At 40.5% G+C, this 15,076-nt stretch overlaps 6 protein-coding genes across 6 annotated transcripts; 1 reads left to right on the top strand and 5 right to left on the bottom strand.

Annotated features, from left to right (window-relative positions):
- Positions 1-2,459: 2,459 nt before the first annotated feature.
- Positions 2,460-4,487, bottom strand: SS1G_13922 (hypothetical protein; the record flags this gene model as incomplete). Its single annotated transcript, XM_001585012.1, has 3 exons — positions 2,460-2,498; positions 2,587-4,166; positions 4,271-4,487. The coding sequence occupies 3 exons, from the start codon at positions 4,485-4,487 to the stop codon at positions 2,460-2,462; spliced, it is 1,836 nt and encodes a 611-aa protein (XP_001585062.1).
- Positions 4,488-5,398: 911 nt separating this feature from the next.
- SS1G_13921 (predicted protein) lies at positions 5,399-5,683 on the bottom strand (the record flags this gene model as incomplete). Its single annotated transcript, XM_001585011.1, has 1 exon — positions 5,399-5,683. One exon carries the CDS (start codon positions 5,681-5,683, stop codon positions 5,399-5,401), a length of 285 nt encoding a protein of 94 aa, XP_001585061.1.
- A 1,561-nt stretch (positions 5,684-7,244) lies between these two features.
- SS1G_13920 (predicted protein) lies at positions 7,245-8,384 on the bottom strand (the record flags this gene model as incomplete). The annotated part of the gene is made up of 2 exons (XM_001585010.1): positions 7,245-7,586; positions 7,650-8,384. The coding sequence occupies 2 exons, from the start codon at positions 8,382-8,384 to the stop codon at positions 7,245-7,247; spliced, it is 1,077 nt and encodes a 358-aa protein (XP_001585060.1).
- Positions 8,385-9,654: 1,270 nt separating this feature from the next.
- On the top strand, positions 9,655-10,280 carry SS1G_13919 (hypothetical protein; the record flags this gene model as incomplete). Its single annotated transcript, XM_001585009.1, has 2 exons — positions 9,655-10,169; positions 10,226-10,280. 2 exons carry the CDS (start codon positions 9,655-9,657, stop codon positions 10,278-10,280), a joined length of 570 nt encoding a protein of 189 aa, XP_001585059.1.
- Positions 10,281-11,084: 804 nt separating this feature from the next.
- On the bottom strand, positions 11,085-11,810 carry SS1G_13918 (hypothetical protein; the record flags this gene model as incomplete). The annotated part of the gene is made up of 1 exon (XM_001585008.1): positions 11,085-11,810. One exon carries the CDS (start codon positions 11,808-11,810, stop codon positions 11,085-11,087), a length of 726 nt encoding a protein of 241 aa, XP_001585058.1.
- A 1,472-nt stretch (positions 11,811-13,282) lies between these two features.
- On the bottom strand, positions 13,283-14,727 carry SS1G_13917 (hypothetical protein; the record flags this gene model as incomplete). Its single annotated transcript, XM_001585007.1, has 3 exons — positions 13,283-13,787; positions 13,840-13,982; positions 14,524-14,727. The coding sequence occupies 3 exons, from the start codon at positions 14,725-14,727 to the stop codon at positions 13,283-13,285; spliced, it is 852 nt and encodes a 283-aa protein (XP_001585057.1).
- Between the last annotated feature and the right edge of the window lie 349 nt (positions 14,728-15,076).

Below are 15,076 nucleotides of genomic sequence, written 5' to 3'. Positions count from 1 at the left end.
GATAATTTTTATTAAAAAGTCATTTAAGATTTTTCAATTTTTTATATTTATATATAATCTACTATTATTAATATCTTAATTAATAAAGTTATTATTACAAAAAAATTTAAAATCTTTAAAATTTATATATATTTTTGTATTAATGTTGTGACGCCTCACACCTTCGGGTCACGTGGCATGCCCCGTTTGTATTTAATCACAGGAAAACTCGCTACTCTTGTTTTTCTTCTTCTTTTCTCCTTAGCTTAGTATTTTCTAATACAAGATACTCTACTGTTACGTGACGGTTGTTATCCCACTAGTGGCTCACGTGCACTAGCCCTGTATATAAAGACCTTCTTACTTAGAATCTTCTTAGTTCTTTAGTTTTAGATTCTAAGTAATTGAATTGACTCCGTTTACGACTTTTCCGTCACATCTACCCAGTATTCTTGAGTGTGACAAATATTATAATTAAAATTTCAATTAATTAATTTAATTCATTTATTCACTATAAGCTTAAAATTATTGAGAAACAAAAATTACTATTTTTAATACAAGACCCCAGAAGATAATCAGACCAGAATAGAGGGGGGGCCGAAATATAAGATAGGGGATTTATTTATGTATCTGCTTACAAATCTGATTCTTAGAAGATCGGTAAATTCGTATTTCGTAATACAGAAGGAATGAAGGAAGGAAGGACTACAATGGGTTCTTAGTAATACCTTGTACCGAGTACCAAGTACCGGTATTTTATTGTTATTCTAATTTCTATGACTACCTAGAAAGTGGGTAATCGGGAGAGTACCGGTACATACTCAAATTCGTATATTCTATTCATCATTATTCATCATTTACCGCGCAACCAACCGGTTAACTTTCCTTGATTTGGTGGTGACTTGGTGGTCAGTAACGATCAGTAAGGTTGTGTACCCGTGTACCGAGGTACCTAGGTTGTAACTATTGGTACCTAGGTACACCAGTATTGGTCATAAGATAGAAAGAACAACGAACAACAAGACGAGCGATCGACGGCTCCCGCATCAAACACTCATATATCTCACATTGTAACGATACTGTACTGGAGGCAGCGGCTGCCTAAGGTTCGTCGGTTGGTAGTTATGGGTTAAGGCTTTATCACTGGTATTCACTTGGAAGTGAAGTCGTTACTAGATCAAGTAGAATGTAGGTAAACTAATTGATAACTAAGTTGAGCACGAAGCTCCTAAACTGTGAAACTATTCTGACTATATAATGAACGATAAAGGGAGCCTTCAGGAGCTTTCTGGCTCCTCAGGGCTCCTCATCACGTGATTCCTTTTTATCCCAGGACACTAATCCTAATGGTGAATCGTGACAGGGGCCCAGGCCCCTGGTATCAAAATTATAATTACTATTCAATAATCTTTTTTTTAAATTATAAAAAAAAAATCAAAATATATATTATAAAAAAAGCTAAAATTATAAAATTATATTCATATTAATTTTTAATTATTTAATTCTTTGTTACGAGGTTTGCCGTCTAGATCACGTGGAAGTGCTCTAGGCTCTCGAGGTCGTTTATAACTAGGCGTCAAGCAGGGACTTAAAGTAATGACAATAATGCAATTCGTAACTAATAGTAGAGTATACTAAATGATTGTTCTTGAGCACGAAGCTCTATACAAAGGAAATCCATCTTGATTATATAGACCTTTGTGCCGATGGCTAGTCAGGAGCCGTTGCTCCTAGGAGCGGGCGTTCCTGATTGTTCCTAGGAACGTCCGTTCCTCACCGTTCCATCACGTGTTTTCAAGGTCATGTGATATTATATCGCAACAAGTGTAACAGTGAGCTCAGTACTGAGCCATATTGATCCTACTGAGTAGCCATAGATACGAAGGTCTATATAATCTAGATGGATTTCCTTTGTATAGAGCTTCGTGCTCAAGAACAATCATTTAGTATACTCTACTATTAGTTACGAATTGCATTATTGTCATTACTTTAAGTCCCTGCTTGACGCCTAGTTATAAACGACCTCGAGAGCCTAGAGCACTTCCACGTGATCTAGACGGCAAACCTCGTAACACTCACTGATCCTTACTGAGCCAGTCACATGATATTGATTGCGCGTGAGAGTTTCCTGTTACCAGGCGTAACAATAGTTAATAAATATACTTTAAAAAATAAACTAAATAATATATCTATTCAAAACTAATTCTTCATTAAAATAAGTGAAATGAGTAAAACAAAAGTTAAGAATATAATGTAGATAATACCTCACATCATACATCTTTAATTACCTATGACTTCACGGAAGTTTATAAATTATTTTACATGTTTATTGCTATTGTAACTATTGCGTCAAGATAAGATATCAAATACAAGCAGATATAGATAATGACCAATGACCATCCAAGTAATCATCCTCAAATATCTATCTATATCATTGTATAAAGAAAGAATCCCTGACGTCAATCATATCCAATAACTATCTACTTGGAAAGGACCAAATCTTTAAGTTTTGGGAAAATCTACGGATATCAATCATATTAGTAACCATATCATCATTCAATATCATGCATCAAAATAAGCAAAAAAGAAAAGACGAGCAAAACATACTGGAGTACCAAAACCCGAGGCAGCATCCCAACCTTTCGTCGCAGGAAACCCATCCGTACCACACCCACTCGAACTTCCACTCGTAACATCAGTAAAAGCCTTATAACCCTTCTTATACAACCAAGGATTCAACCAACCCAAAGTTGGTTTTCCTGCTGCGATCAAGGCATCATTAATGAGAGCAAGGATAGCAGAAGCAGTAGGAGTAGCCGCAGAAGTTCCATCGAGATGAACCAATGTGCCATTCCAAACAGTAATGTACGCGTATCCTTGAGCCGCGATATCAGGGAATGCACGACCGGTTGCGTTGAAGTATTTGGTGATGTTCTTGGGGAGAGAGGAGAGATAGGGTTTTACGGCTGCGTCTTGCCAGGAGGGACGGGGGAAATACCGCGAAAATCCTCCGCCGGATACGTATCCGTTTCTGGGGTCTGAGGCGACGACTTCGGGGTTGATGAATTTGGTTCCTCCGACTGAGGTGACGTAGGGACATGTAGATGGGAACATGGCGAGGAAAGTCGTGCTGTTGTCGACATTCGAAATACATGTTCCGTCTGATCCGACACCATTATCACCCGATCCGAAAAGAACGGATACACCTCTTGCTCCTAATTGGGCAAATCCTTTACAGACGGAAACGGCATACGAGTATGGGACTGTTTGTTCGGTGTCTTGATATGAGTTGCTTACTACTCCTGGAAGATCTTTGTCTTTTTGATCGAGCATGTATTGTAACCATGTGAGATATGGTTCATTAGTATCAGTAGGAGTTTGGGAATCGGGAGTAAAAGGAGGAGAACCACCGGTCGTATAAGCGATCAATGGAGTTGGGTAACCGATTCCCAACATAGTTTCCGAATCCAGATTTCCCTCGCGATCTTTGCCAGCGGCGAGTTCTGTGGCATTTTCTTGTCCTTGTTCATCATTACCCCCGTTGATAATTTGTACTTCAAAACTGTATGCTGCTGAAGCTGCTTCAGGTCTATATTTTTCAAGGAAAAGTTTGGTATCAGATCGATTGTTGGATTCTCCGAGGTAATCTGTAAGAGCCATCTTGTTCTTGTGAGCAGCTTGGACCGTGTAGTTTATGGTACCGTAAAGAGTTCGAAGACAAAGTGGAGTTACAGATGAAACATTGCAAACATCTGCGGCAGTTTGTCCAACGGTAGGAGGTTTGTAGTTTGATGGTGTTAAAGCTTCGTATTCTGTGGCTTCGCCGACTTTCTTCATTGTCTTTGCTACAGCGCGTGGTCTGAAGAAAGAATTGGTGGGTTGAATTGTCTCGATGTGGTCGTGGAGATGGAGAGGTAAAGACCATTCTGGAGTCCGAACTATGTATTCACCATCTTCGTGTTGATAGGTTGAATATTCGGTATCCAAAAGACTTTCAATGTCCTCAATTGGGATGGTGATTTTGATCCAGTCTTTAGCAGGACTGTATTCAAGGAATCCCGCCTCGATGTTGTTGTCTTGAAGCCATTCGTGGACGAGATTATAAGTTTCATCGGTAGGCTTGATGAGATCGTTCACCTCATCAGCACTGAGATGTTGACCGTAACGATGATGAGAAGGATCGGAGACTGTACGATTTCATTAGTCAAATTCTAACTCATTTGTTCTCAGGTTTCCAATGCTCCAGATTATTGAATACGCTCTACCCAGATATATGAACAAATAAACATACCTTCATAAAGATGCCTTTCCAATTCATCAAATTGACCTTGCCTCAAGCCAATTTGAAGATTAATAAATTGGCCTTTAGTCGCAGGTCCTACTCTCTGCCATTGAGAAGGAGGATAGTGAGTTTCCTTCACAGCATACGGTGTACGAGCTTTGATAGGTGAGGCGGTCACCAAACCAACGGCCAAAAAAGCCGTGAGAGTAACAATTGAAGTCACCATGATTAACTTAACTGAGGTAAAGTAAAGAGAAAAGACCTACCAAGTCCCGAGACGGGGAATGAGAGATCATATTTATTTCTCCAGGAATAAAGTTACCTACTACTTCTTACTACTTCATCTAGCTTTGTATTCACTAGGATACAGCATCGTACAGAGTACATAAAAAGGCCAAGGGAAATACGAATAGCATTCTCCACTTTCAAGCTCTACTACAACCTTATCATGAAGATGCGTTGGTATCGTCAATCAACCTTCCTCATGTAGTATCGTGTGAGGTAAGGCACGGTGAAGAAATGGAGCGACGGAGGATTTCCCCATCTTTTCAATCTTCATTTGGAAGGTCGGTTAGTGACCGCTAGCTGCTGTGTAAGTTACGATACTCGGGTGGACTACATTAGAGTATTACAAGCTTTGATTTCGATATGAATTTTGGTTGTCAGAGATTGGTAAGACTTAAGTCGGTGAATTATTTGGATATTATTTAATATATTCGGAATTAATTGTGGTTGGTTGATCTTCGATTCGAATTCATAGTGTTGGAATGTCGTGACTCGTGATCCTGTTCCTGTTCCTGTAGATGTGTACCGGCTTGGCTTAAAATTACAAGGTACCTATTAACCTTAAATTTTCCAGGTCGATCATTGACATTTATTACTAATAAGCTCAATTGTGTGATATCGTCTTTACTCGAGAGATATTTTGAATGATGCCGTCGTCCTGTTCCTGTTGATGTTACTATATGTCAATTAAGTTACGACAGGACTCACAAGCGATATCTTATTATTACTTGCTATGCTACATCTCAACAATTCTTCGAACTCATAGCCCCAGAATGCTGTATTTACTAAGCTTTAACGCGAAGCCTCGATGATAATTAACCTCATAGACAACTAACCTCACAGTTTTCCAATTCAACCTGCATCGAAACCCGTAGAGGTAAGTAGAGTCACAATTTCAATCCTTCCAGAACCTCCCACTAACCATACATACATCAAAGAAACCACACAAACCACCCCACCACCATAACACTCAGCAAAACCCTCCGCTTCCTCCCCAACATCTTCGAAACCATCTTCATTCTCTTCGGCATAAATGCACTCATCCGTCCCTCGCACGCCCTCACATCCTACCAGCCCTTCTCCTCCCCCAAAACCGCTTCTGATGTCGTACTCGTCGAAGCTCTCATGACTATCCATGGTGCAAGAGATATCTTTATGAATCTAGCTGTCTATACCGCTTCCTATCATCGGAATTATAAAATATTGGATTGATTGGTGATGGCTGGTAGTAGGGTGGTGGTTGTAGATGGTTGGGTTTGTTATAGGGCTGGAGGGGAGAGGGTGATCATTGATTGGGGTTATGTGTTTGTATATATGGTTTTGGGGGTTTTGGGAGTTTGGGAGGTTTGAGTAGGGTTTTGATTCTCTGTCAGTTTGAGAATGTAGGGATAAATTATTGGGTAGAGGTCACAAGGTGGTTTTTATTATGCTGGAGTGGCATACTTGGCTGTGGTTGGACTGCATGATATTTGCGCCGTCAGACATGTCTCTCAGTTGGGTATAACGATTTCATCATGTTAGTGAATATAATTTCGTTATTCGGAGACCTTTTAGTAGAGGGTAACTTCTCTTTCTTGACGAAGAAAAGAACCCCATTTAGCTTTACAAGTACTCTTAATCAACATATTCAGCAATCCAAACTCCAATCTGACTTATATCTATCAAAATTCTCATTACCAAAAATGCTTATATTGTTTTTCTCCCATCCACATCTACAGTTTCAAGAAACGCGAGTAAAATTTATACTTGACTTCACTTTTTTTTATAAGATCTTACATCTACCAAATCATACCCTCAAGCTAAAAAGTTTCGAAATGAGGAAATTGATATATAAAGTTTCAACAGGGAAATTGAAGTAGATTTTGATATTAATATTAATATTCCACACCATAACCGTAAATATAAGTTTTTTTTTTGGCTTTTTTTTTCTATATCCTCAAGCTCATAATAGAAAATTACATTTTAGTATAATTACTTAATTCTCAGTTTTAGACCCTTTGATTTTATAATCTTAAATGAATAATAGTACGGGTGGGAATAATTACTGTTTGAAGTTTGTTTTGGTTGATGATTATTGTTTCTTGATTCTTGGGTGTCAGGTTGGGGATATATTATTGAGGAGGATAGTATGAATGAATGAAGGTGAGGAGTTGGGGGTTTATGAATATTATATATATGAATGTGTGAATATGTGATGTGGATATAGATGTTAATAACTGGACTTGAGAGCTTGAACTGATATTTGAAGAATTTGAGAATTTGAGAGTTTGAGAGTGCAGAGTTGAAGGTTATGAGTTGGATGTGAAGATGCAAGATTCAAGATGTATTAATATGAATATCTTGAAATAATAATGTCAAATATCAGCTTGATGGCTCGAGAGGGTGTATTGCATAGAGAGACTTTTAAACTAGACTGAGTCGAAGGAGATATGATATGCACGAGCTAATATCTAAATTTCCTGACGGATTCTAAGATATGGTATCCTTAAGTAAATGGGAAGATTTGTAATTTCATGATTGAAAATTAACTAAATATTAATGAGAGTTTCTATCTACCTGTGTATGACTTTCTGGAAAAGATACTAGGTAATAGGTATACAAATAATACAATACTAATAAAGAACGAAAATGGAAATTTGAAACCCAACAGTAATTAATAGTCAATGAACCCAAGATTTACAACACCAATGCAAGCTATCTAAATCAACTGCATACATCTGTTATCCCTGCAATAAATCGTCGTAGGGCCAGCCTCAGATTCCTTTCCTTGCTTAACTCGCAGTTTATTCTGCGCATCGATAGACGGTGATTTGCTGCCTACATCCACTAAACGAGGAGAATAATGATTTAACCAATCGTTCTCATGATTTTGTGCCCATTCTACCTCCGCATCCCCCTTGTTTGGTGTAACATATGCTATGGCTCCAGTTTTAGTGTGTAGAATCCGGGATTCATAGAACCATTCCGAATGCCAATTATGCCATTCTGTAAACATATTTGACATGTGACGGCATTTAAGACCGTGTCGTCCCGCGAGAACCTAAGAGAAACTTAGTTCGAGAATGAAAAATGGATGAAAATGTGGGATAGGTGGATAACCTACACTGTTCACCATCATGATTGTATCTTGGTCTTGCGTTCGAGTTAAAGCAAATTTGAGCCACTTAAAATTAGAACGCCAATTACTACATGAGGATCGTAAAGCTTTTTGAACGTGCTGTTCGAAACTGTATTTGGAATCTGGCGTCCAATAGATCATCTTGTGTTCGCAATGGGGAAAATCTTCAAAATATTTGGTCTCCATACCATCGCGATGTTCGACCTTGGCATGAATTTGACCCGATGGTGGTCCCATCCATGCATTCCATTCGGCATAAAAGAGAGCGTAGACACGTTGAGCAACGTTCATTTCGGAGATGGACATGTCTGATAGAGAAGTTGGTGTAGATTGTGGTAGAAAGCTCTTGATTGTGGATGGTGTGTTTAACATTATTTTCAACAGCGGAACTGATATAGTCTCTTTTGGATCGACTTTCTCCGGGCAATTTTCGTAATACTTGATGTCACCTTCCGTCACCAGTTGGCGAGGACGTACACAGTCGCACCTGGGATCTAATAATTCGGGGGTAATCAATATATTGGCTCTCATTAAAATAGTTTCTTCCCAAGGATAATCAAAGTGCTCTACCAAACACAACTCAACCGTAATCTCGTCAAGTGGCGCCGGCCAACGTTTGTTCATGATGAGATAATTCCATATTTCGTTGGAGCTTATAGTAGGTTGTTTTGAACGCAGTTGTTTGATGGCTTTGATCAGGTCTTTGTTCTTAGAATCCATGTTGTTCTGGCACGATGAAGATGTACCCGTTGAAGCCAAGGAGATTAATTGACAGGAAAGAATTCGATGTGATCAGGCAGTGCTTCAAATGTGAAGAAAGTGAATAAGAAGGAAGGTTATCATGATAGAGATCAACCCAGTAGCCATGACTGTGTACCCAAAGGAAGGGGCGATGATACTTTATCATTTCAGAGTCCGGAGCTAACTTCAAATTTGCATAGAAGAGGCACTAAAGTAATATTCATCCGGTTGGATGGAGTGACTTCTATATATCCTCATATTGTACGCATACGTTGAAGGATCTCAAGTCTGATATGGAACCAAACAGTAGATCTGATTCTTTGAGATATGGGCGATTCATGTTATGAGAGGGTAAGAAGCGGGTAGCGGTTACCTCACACAAGCTGTGATTTTGTAAGAAAATTAAGACCATTTACCATACCCAAAAGTGATCGAAGGCTTAATTCATCCATCTCATACACCATTCTTACTTTTGATTGTCGCTCAGAAGCGTCCGAGACGAGGAAACCAAGAATGAATATATACCCAAGCATCACACTTGCGATGAAGGTTTTACGAGGACGACAACATGTAAATATTGAGCCGGCACATATATTTGGCCACGGAAAAGACTGAGTTACCACGACATATTCCATCATGCCTCGTGAATGTGTGGTCAAGGAATTGCTTCTGATTTCTGATGCTAAACTAAGGTTCACGACATCCATCCAAAGCTAGCGGCCGCGAGGTCCGCCAGGCCCAAGGTCCAAAAGCTGTGGTATCCTTAATGGTATGAACATCAGTTGTACCTTCACAACACAACCTCGAACCAACAATAGCCTCATGAACGCGACGGTGGAGTCCAACGGAATCTCGGATGTAACGAGTTCATATTTAGTTCATCACCTGTGGTCTTTTGCACATTCGCATGATGTCTTTCCACCTCGGCACTGTAGTGGCAGAATTGGTAAGGAATACAAACTCGTTACTTGTCTCGCCACAAGTCAGACCACTTGTTGCAGGTAAGGCTGGTAAGCAGAGAGGCACAAAACGAGCAGACTTATAGCATGAAGGTAGGTAGGAGGCTCATGTTTGAGCCCGGAGTATAAGAACAAAACTCTTGTCTACTTCTAAAGAATGCTGAACCACAGTTCATTCCACTTGCGATGTCGAACAAAAATTGAAGCTTTAGCGATAGCTACCATTATTCCGATCCCAATACAAAAAGAGAAACAAGAAATCGTTCTGCGGACTACGGAGAAAGCCCAAGATGATATTATTCGAGACAGATACCTCAGTTTTTGAACTGATGTGGGATCTCGGTCTGGCATTCTTTATTATTCGCAATGCATTCATATATTTTATCCTCACATATCTATCATCCATCTTTTTATCATATATCACATTGAATCGACTTATACCATACAATCATCTCACAGCACCAGCACGAGAAGTCATCGCTTTTCCAATATATATTCTTACCGTGGCATTATGGGCAAGGACTGTAATTGTATATAATGACATTCCACGCGCTCCAGGATTTAGGATGGCAGTTGGCTTGGTGGCTGGGTTGTTCATGGTGATTGCCGAGTTAGTAGGAGGTGTCGTGTTATGGGAGGAGGGGTACAAGGAATGGATATGGGAGACGGATTTACTCGGCGCGGTGTTGGGGATATTGTCATTGATGTTGTTGGAGGGAATGCCATGGATGTTGATGGTGCTCGAAAAGGGTGAGATGAGTGAGGCTACTCATAGCCACGGGCAAAAGTCAATCACAGGTGCTGTGTAAGTAGTATCAGAGGTTTGGATTATGATTGTGAAAATTGGCTGATCCTCCTTAGACCAATGATTGGAAAGACGGAGAAGAAAAAAATTGAAGACGAGAGGATAAATTGAGGTCATGGCATATAACTTTTGTGCAATGCTCTAGGAAGGGCTAGGGAACATTATGTATAGATTTGTTTTTAATTGGTTGGTGGCTTGACCTGTACTTATTTCACACCTTCAATTCTTTCTCAAGATAGTTTTTTCCAAGGCTGCAGACATGGCTCACTGTGAAAAATTCTTCATACCAATTACAATGATCTTGTTTGTCGTGTCTTTGATAATTTTGGAACAAGCATTTTGCAAAACACCACCGCCCAAAAGCATTGTAGTCAATGCCACAATTCTTATGAAAGATTTGTTTGTTTCTAAGTTTACTTATAAATTAATACACTTGATATAACCAGAATTTGAGATCTTGCCCCATGATTTGCGAATCTAAACATCATTCTCGGCCCCTTACATGCATCCGCGTTGCGTAATCCAATCTCACAATGTTCTTTCTGCTGAGGATGGTGCACTGGTGACTGGCATTGCATCTCTTCACTTTTTAGACGGTCTATCATTTTAATAATTGTAGATACAACGAAGGGATGTTTCAGGTCTTCTTAAGGACTTTGTTCCGAATGCACACGGATGTAAGATTGCAATCGGTGGTATAGACTATTTCGAATCTGCCACATTGCTGGATACTGCCAATGTTTTGAAGGACTCTTTTGAGATAAGGGCCGCATCCTGGTCGGTAGAAATCTTACTTACACCCTTGGACGTTCATTCGGGAATTGTATGCAGTGTTCAAGAACTCTTCCCTTGTTAACATTTAATTCTAGACTCGCATAGATTAATTGACACTTTTTTGGCCATCACGCAGAGTAACTAGTTCCTTCTTGGAAGTGGTTGTGGCTCTACAATCTTTCCATCCATCGGTCTCCTCGCAATAATATATTGCTGCTTCTCCGGTTCGCACTTTTCATTGTCCGGTTGAAACTCATCAATAGTCTCACTCACAATCTCCAACCCCATACTCGTCAAGAAATTTCGTTGTCCTTGCTCACTCATCATAAAAGTTGGAAGTGGTTCCCCCATAAACGGTGCATTGTAATCCTCAACATACGTTCTCGTTTCATCATATGCATTATCCTCCTCTTTAACATATGTATCACTTGGCATTTGACCAAACACAAATATCCCCCCCGGCTTGAGCGCACAAACGTATTTGTACACTGCTGCATGAACCGCCGCATAGGAAAGTTGAAGATGTGCAAATATCATAAAGACCCCCGAAAACGCATCTTCGACTTTATATTGCACCATATCTGATACGGAGAAGGTACCCTTGACTCTTTGGCGAGCAAATTCAATCATCTTGGGTGCAATATCAAAACCGACAACTTCCAGACCGGCTGCAGCTAGCAGCTCTGAAACCGGTATCCCAGTGCCACATCCTACATCGAGAACTTTGGATGCGGGGTGGAGCAACTTTATTGCTTTTTTGATGGCGGCGATCTTGAATGGGTTGTTGCGATAAGCCTTTTCGTATTCGATGTTGAGCGCGTCGAAAGTGTCATGGCCAGCTTGAGACCCTGTTGTTATGGTTGTCATGGCTAAAGCTCAGGAGCTACTCTGTAGGTCTAGGGGACAGAGTTTGGATAGAGGCTAATATTGTCTTGCTTGCTTGGAACTCAACGGCTCAAGAGCTGCACCGTCCTATCAAGATGTGTGGAAGAGCAAGGATTTGTTGATTGTGTTGATAAGGATTCGAGTCAATGTGCTGCGAGATTCATTAATATCAGATTGCAAAAATAACAACATGTGAACTTGAGCTAAATGTCTCACGCAGTTTTTCGATAAAGTAACAATCTCTGTTAGCACTTAGCAGACGTCTAGACCCTACGCTACCGTGAATATTCAACATATCCTGGTGTTTTATTGCATCTCGCTAAAGGAATCGAGGACGCATCTCCTTCTTTTGGTTGGGGGGAACGTATACGAGTGGGAACTGAACAAATTAAGTCTATCCTAAGGCAGGAGAAAAATAGATTAGAAAAGAAATTCTTTCTCAAGTGTGAAAATGGGCATGTATAGTCGCGGGATTTTTCCAAGATGTGTCGGAGAGGTTCTTTAGATTCCGACCTCTAAGATTTCGAGGTTCATTTTTAATGTAAAAATTAATTTATGTTTTCATTCTGGAATTTGAATGTAAAAGTTTCCTTCCACAAAGGATGCGAGCCCCGTGAACAAGGATCAAAGTGGGGTGACTGGGTACGGATGCACATCCAATAGTGGAGGACCCGAATAAATTTTCTTTCTTTCTGGGTTGAGACATTATCTAGGTAGATCATAGATGACACGATGTGTGGAGATGGCTAATTGGTTCGCAAATAGCTCTCAATGAGATCCTATGATCTGAATCGATGTGTGCCATTGGATATGAGATTTGCGTCTTCGAACAGGGTCTGAAAAACTTAAAATCATGTTATCGAAAGGTTTTGAGATTGGATGGATAGTGGGTTGGATGTTGAAATTGTCCGGCTCATTCACAACCGAAACATGGTACAAAGTGATGGCGGAGTTTGCCGTACCTTAAGGATGTGTGCTAGATGCAGGTACGGGTTTCCTAAATTGTCTTCGGCTTTTGACAGGGTTCAAATGTTCCATGCCCTGCGTCCGTTGAACAATAATGAGATGGATCATGGAACCTTCTACATGAGCCACACTGCCCGCATATTCTGCTGTGCACAGAAAAATGTTAACATGATTTAGCTGTTAGGACCATGGCTCCCACTTTCACTCTAACCTATAGCCAGAAATCGGTTGATGAAGATACTGAGCCTGAGACGTCGAATCTTGCAAGAATGACACGATGACATTCGAACTGCAATAAGGTTCAACGACCACCGTTTGTGGGGTTTCCGAACGTTTTGCGTCATAATAATAACCGCTTGAAATTCTTTTTGAATCAAAGCGTATGTGGAGTTTGACCGCTTCCATTATGCCTAATTCCTTAGAAAGCATTATCTATTGCCATATTTTGGCTTCGCAATACCCTATCCCTTGGCCATTTCCATCTCTGATCAATCCATCTGAATCGTCCATGTAGTATCCTTTTTGATAATCATCCGTTGGCTATCACTACTTCCCACACTCAAGCCATCCGCCGCTTCACCCCCAGACTCTTTCCATAACCTTGAACTTCCCTCCCCAATATTCTTATGTTTCTTAGGACCTCGCCCTTCCTCATTTGCCCAGATCCTAAATTTATAGTCGTCCGGATCCACATCTTCACGTACCCTCCCTTCTTGCTGTTGGGTGTCCTTCCGGAGGACTGAGCCCAAATTTGAAAGTTGATAGTTTTCGGAATTCTCTAGCGTATATCCAGATCTTCCTCCCAGCTCCTGGCCGTAATATGTAGAAAGATTTTTGACAAAGGGTCGGAGACTTGGTATGATGGCGGAAATGACGGAATAGTTGAGTTCGGTTTGTGTCCATATAATGAATTCGTCCTCGAGAAACATGGGATTTTTGGTCAAGCCGTTTATGTCGAATGTCGCTAGCCGGTAGGAAATGGCGATGATCATACTAGATAGGAGCGTTAGCGTGCGCTTATACTCAATGAAACCCAACAACGTACGGAAGACGAAATCCGAATGCAACAACTACAATTGTCTTATTTGATTTGCTCGTTCGAAGACTCCATACTAAATAAACTGATAGGAAAACAAATGCAAGCTCGAAAATAATATCAAAAGAAGATATAATTTGCCATCTCAAAAACTAGATTTTCTGTTAGATTTGTTATTTAGGACGAAACCTGGTATGAGGAAGCTTACTATGTTGTCACAACGCTCCCCTATAGTTTTCCACGGATGCGCCAAATTGCACTGAAGAGCCACAGCAAATGTACTCGCGATGGTCCAAATCACTATCAAGCCTATTACGCTCCGGAATATCTTCTTATGTTTTTGATCTGGCGTCAAACTGCCCAGTAAAACCACCACTGAAGCTTTGGAGAGTCCAACAGATATGACGAACAACACGAAGCTCGTGTAACACATCTGCCGAATTAAACCATTAGCCCTTGTTCGCATCTAACTCGTGTTATTTTGTTGGCCTGAACTTACTTGCTGTATTGAAGCTTGATTATTCACTGATACAAGTTCGATTGATTTTCCCAAGCCTTTCGAACAAGCCCCCAATATCACTGACGCTTGAATGGACGCAATGAGCTACACTTTTAATCAGCCATTTGATTCCATTCGAGAATATTATCCCGGCGGAAAGTAGCCACTGCAACTTATATTTCCAAGCAACTAACCGTTGAAGCCACAAGACACATTTCATCATAACTGACACCTTTCCCCAAAGAAGTTCTAGCGAAAGTCTTGATCCCACCGAAGACCAGCACGCATGCGAGTCCCAACGCCGTCGCTATAATCACCCACGCTGAATGATCCGTACTCGTCACGACAGCAAATGGCGGTGATTGTCCTGGCGGAACCACCAAGCCAGTCGTTGGCATTGACATAGCACTTATTATCCGGTTCGTCAGTCAAAACAGTTCATGAAGATTCAAGCATCGTTGATTGAAGTGCCGGATGCCGATGGTTCATAAAACCCACCGTGAAAGAAGCACTATCCTGGGATTTATCAATACTATATCTATTAGTTTTGAGAGGAGTAGAGCACGGGGAGAAAGTAAAATATTACGAAATACCGCGCCCTACGACATATGTTAACGAGCCGCCCCTGTGGGCTCACTACCAACTACCAAGTCGGAAAAGAGAATAGTGAACGGAAAATTGGCAAAAAGGATTCTCGGAAGGCTGTGAAAGCACGGAAAGAACAAGCTGAATCTGTATCGGGAGCAA

This window comes from Sclerotinia sclerotiorum, genomic scaffold, assembly GCF_000146945.2.
Source record: "Sclerotinia sclerotiorum 1980 UF-70 scaffold_28 genomic scaffold, whole genome shotgun sequence".
Classification (NCBI taxonomy): domain Eukaryota; kingdom Fungi; phylum Ascomycota; class Leotiomycetes; order Helotiales; family Sclerotiniaceae; genus Sclerotinia; species Sclerotinia sclerotiorum.
The sequence above is the reverse complement of the archived record's forward strand: the minus strand, read 5'-3'. Positions and strand labels throughout refer to the sequence as shown.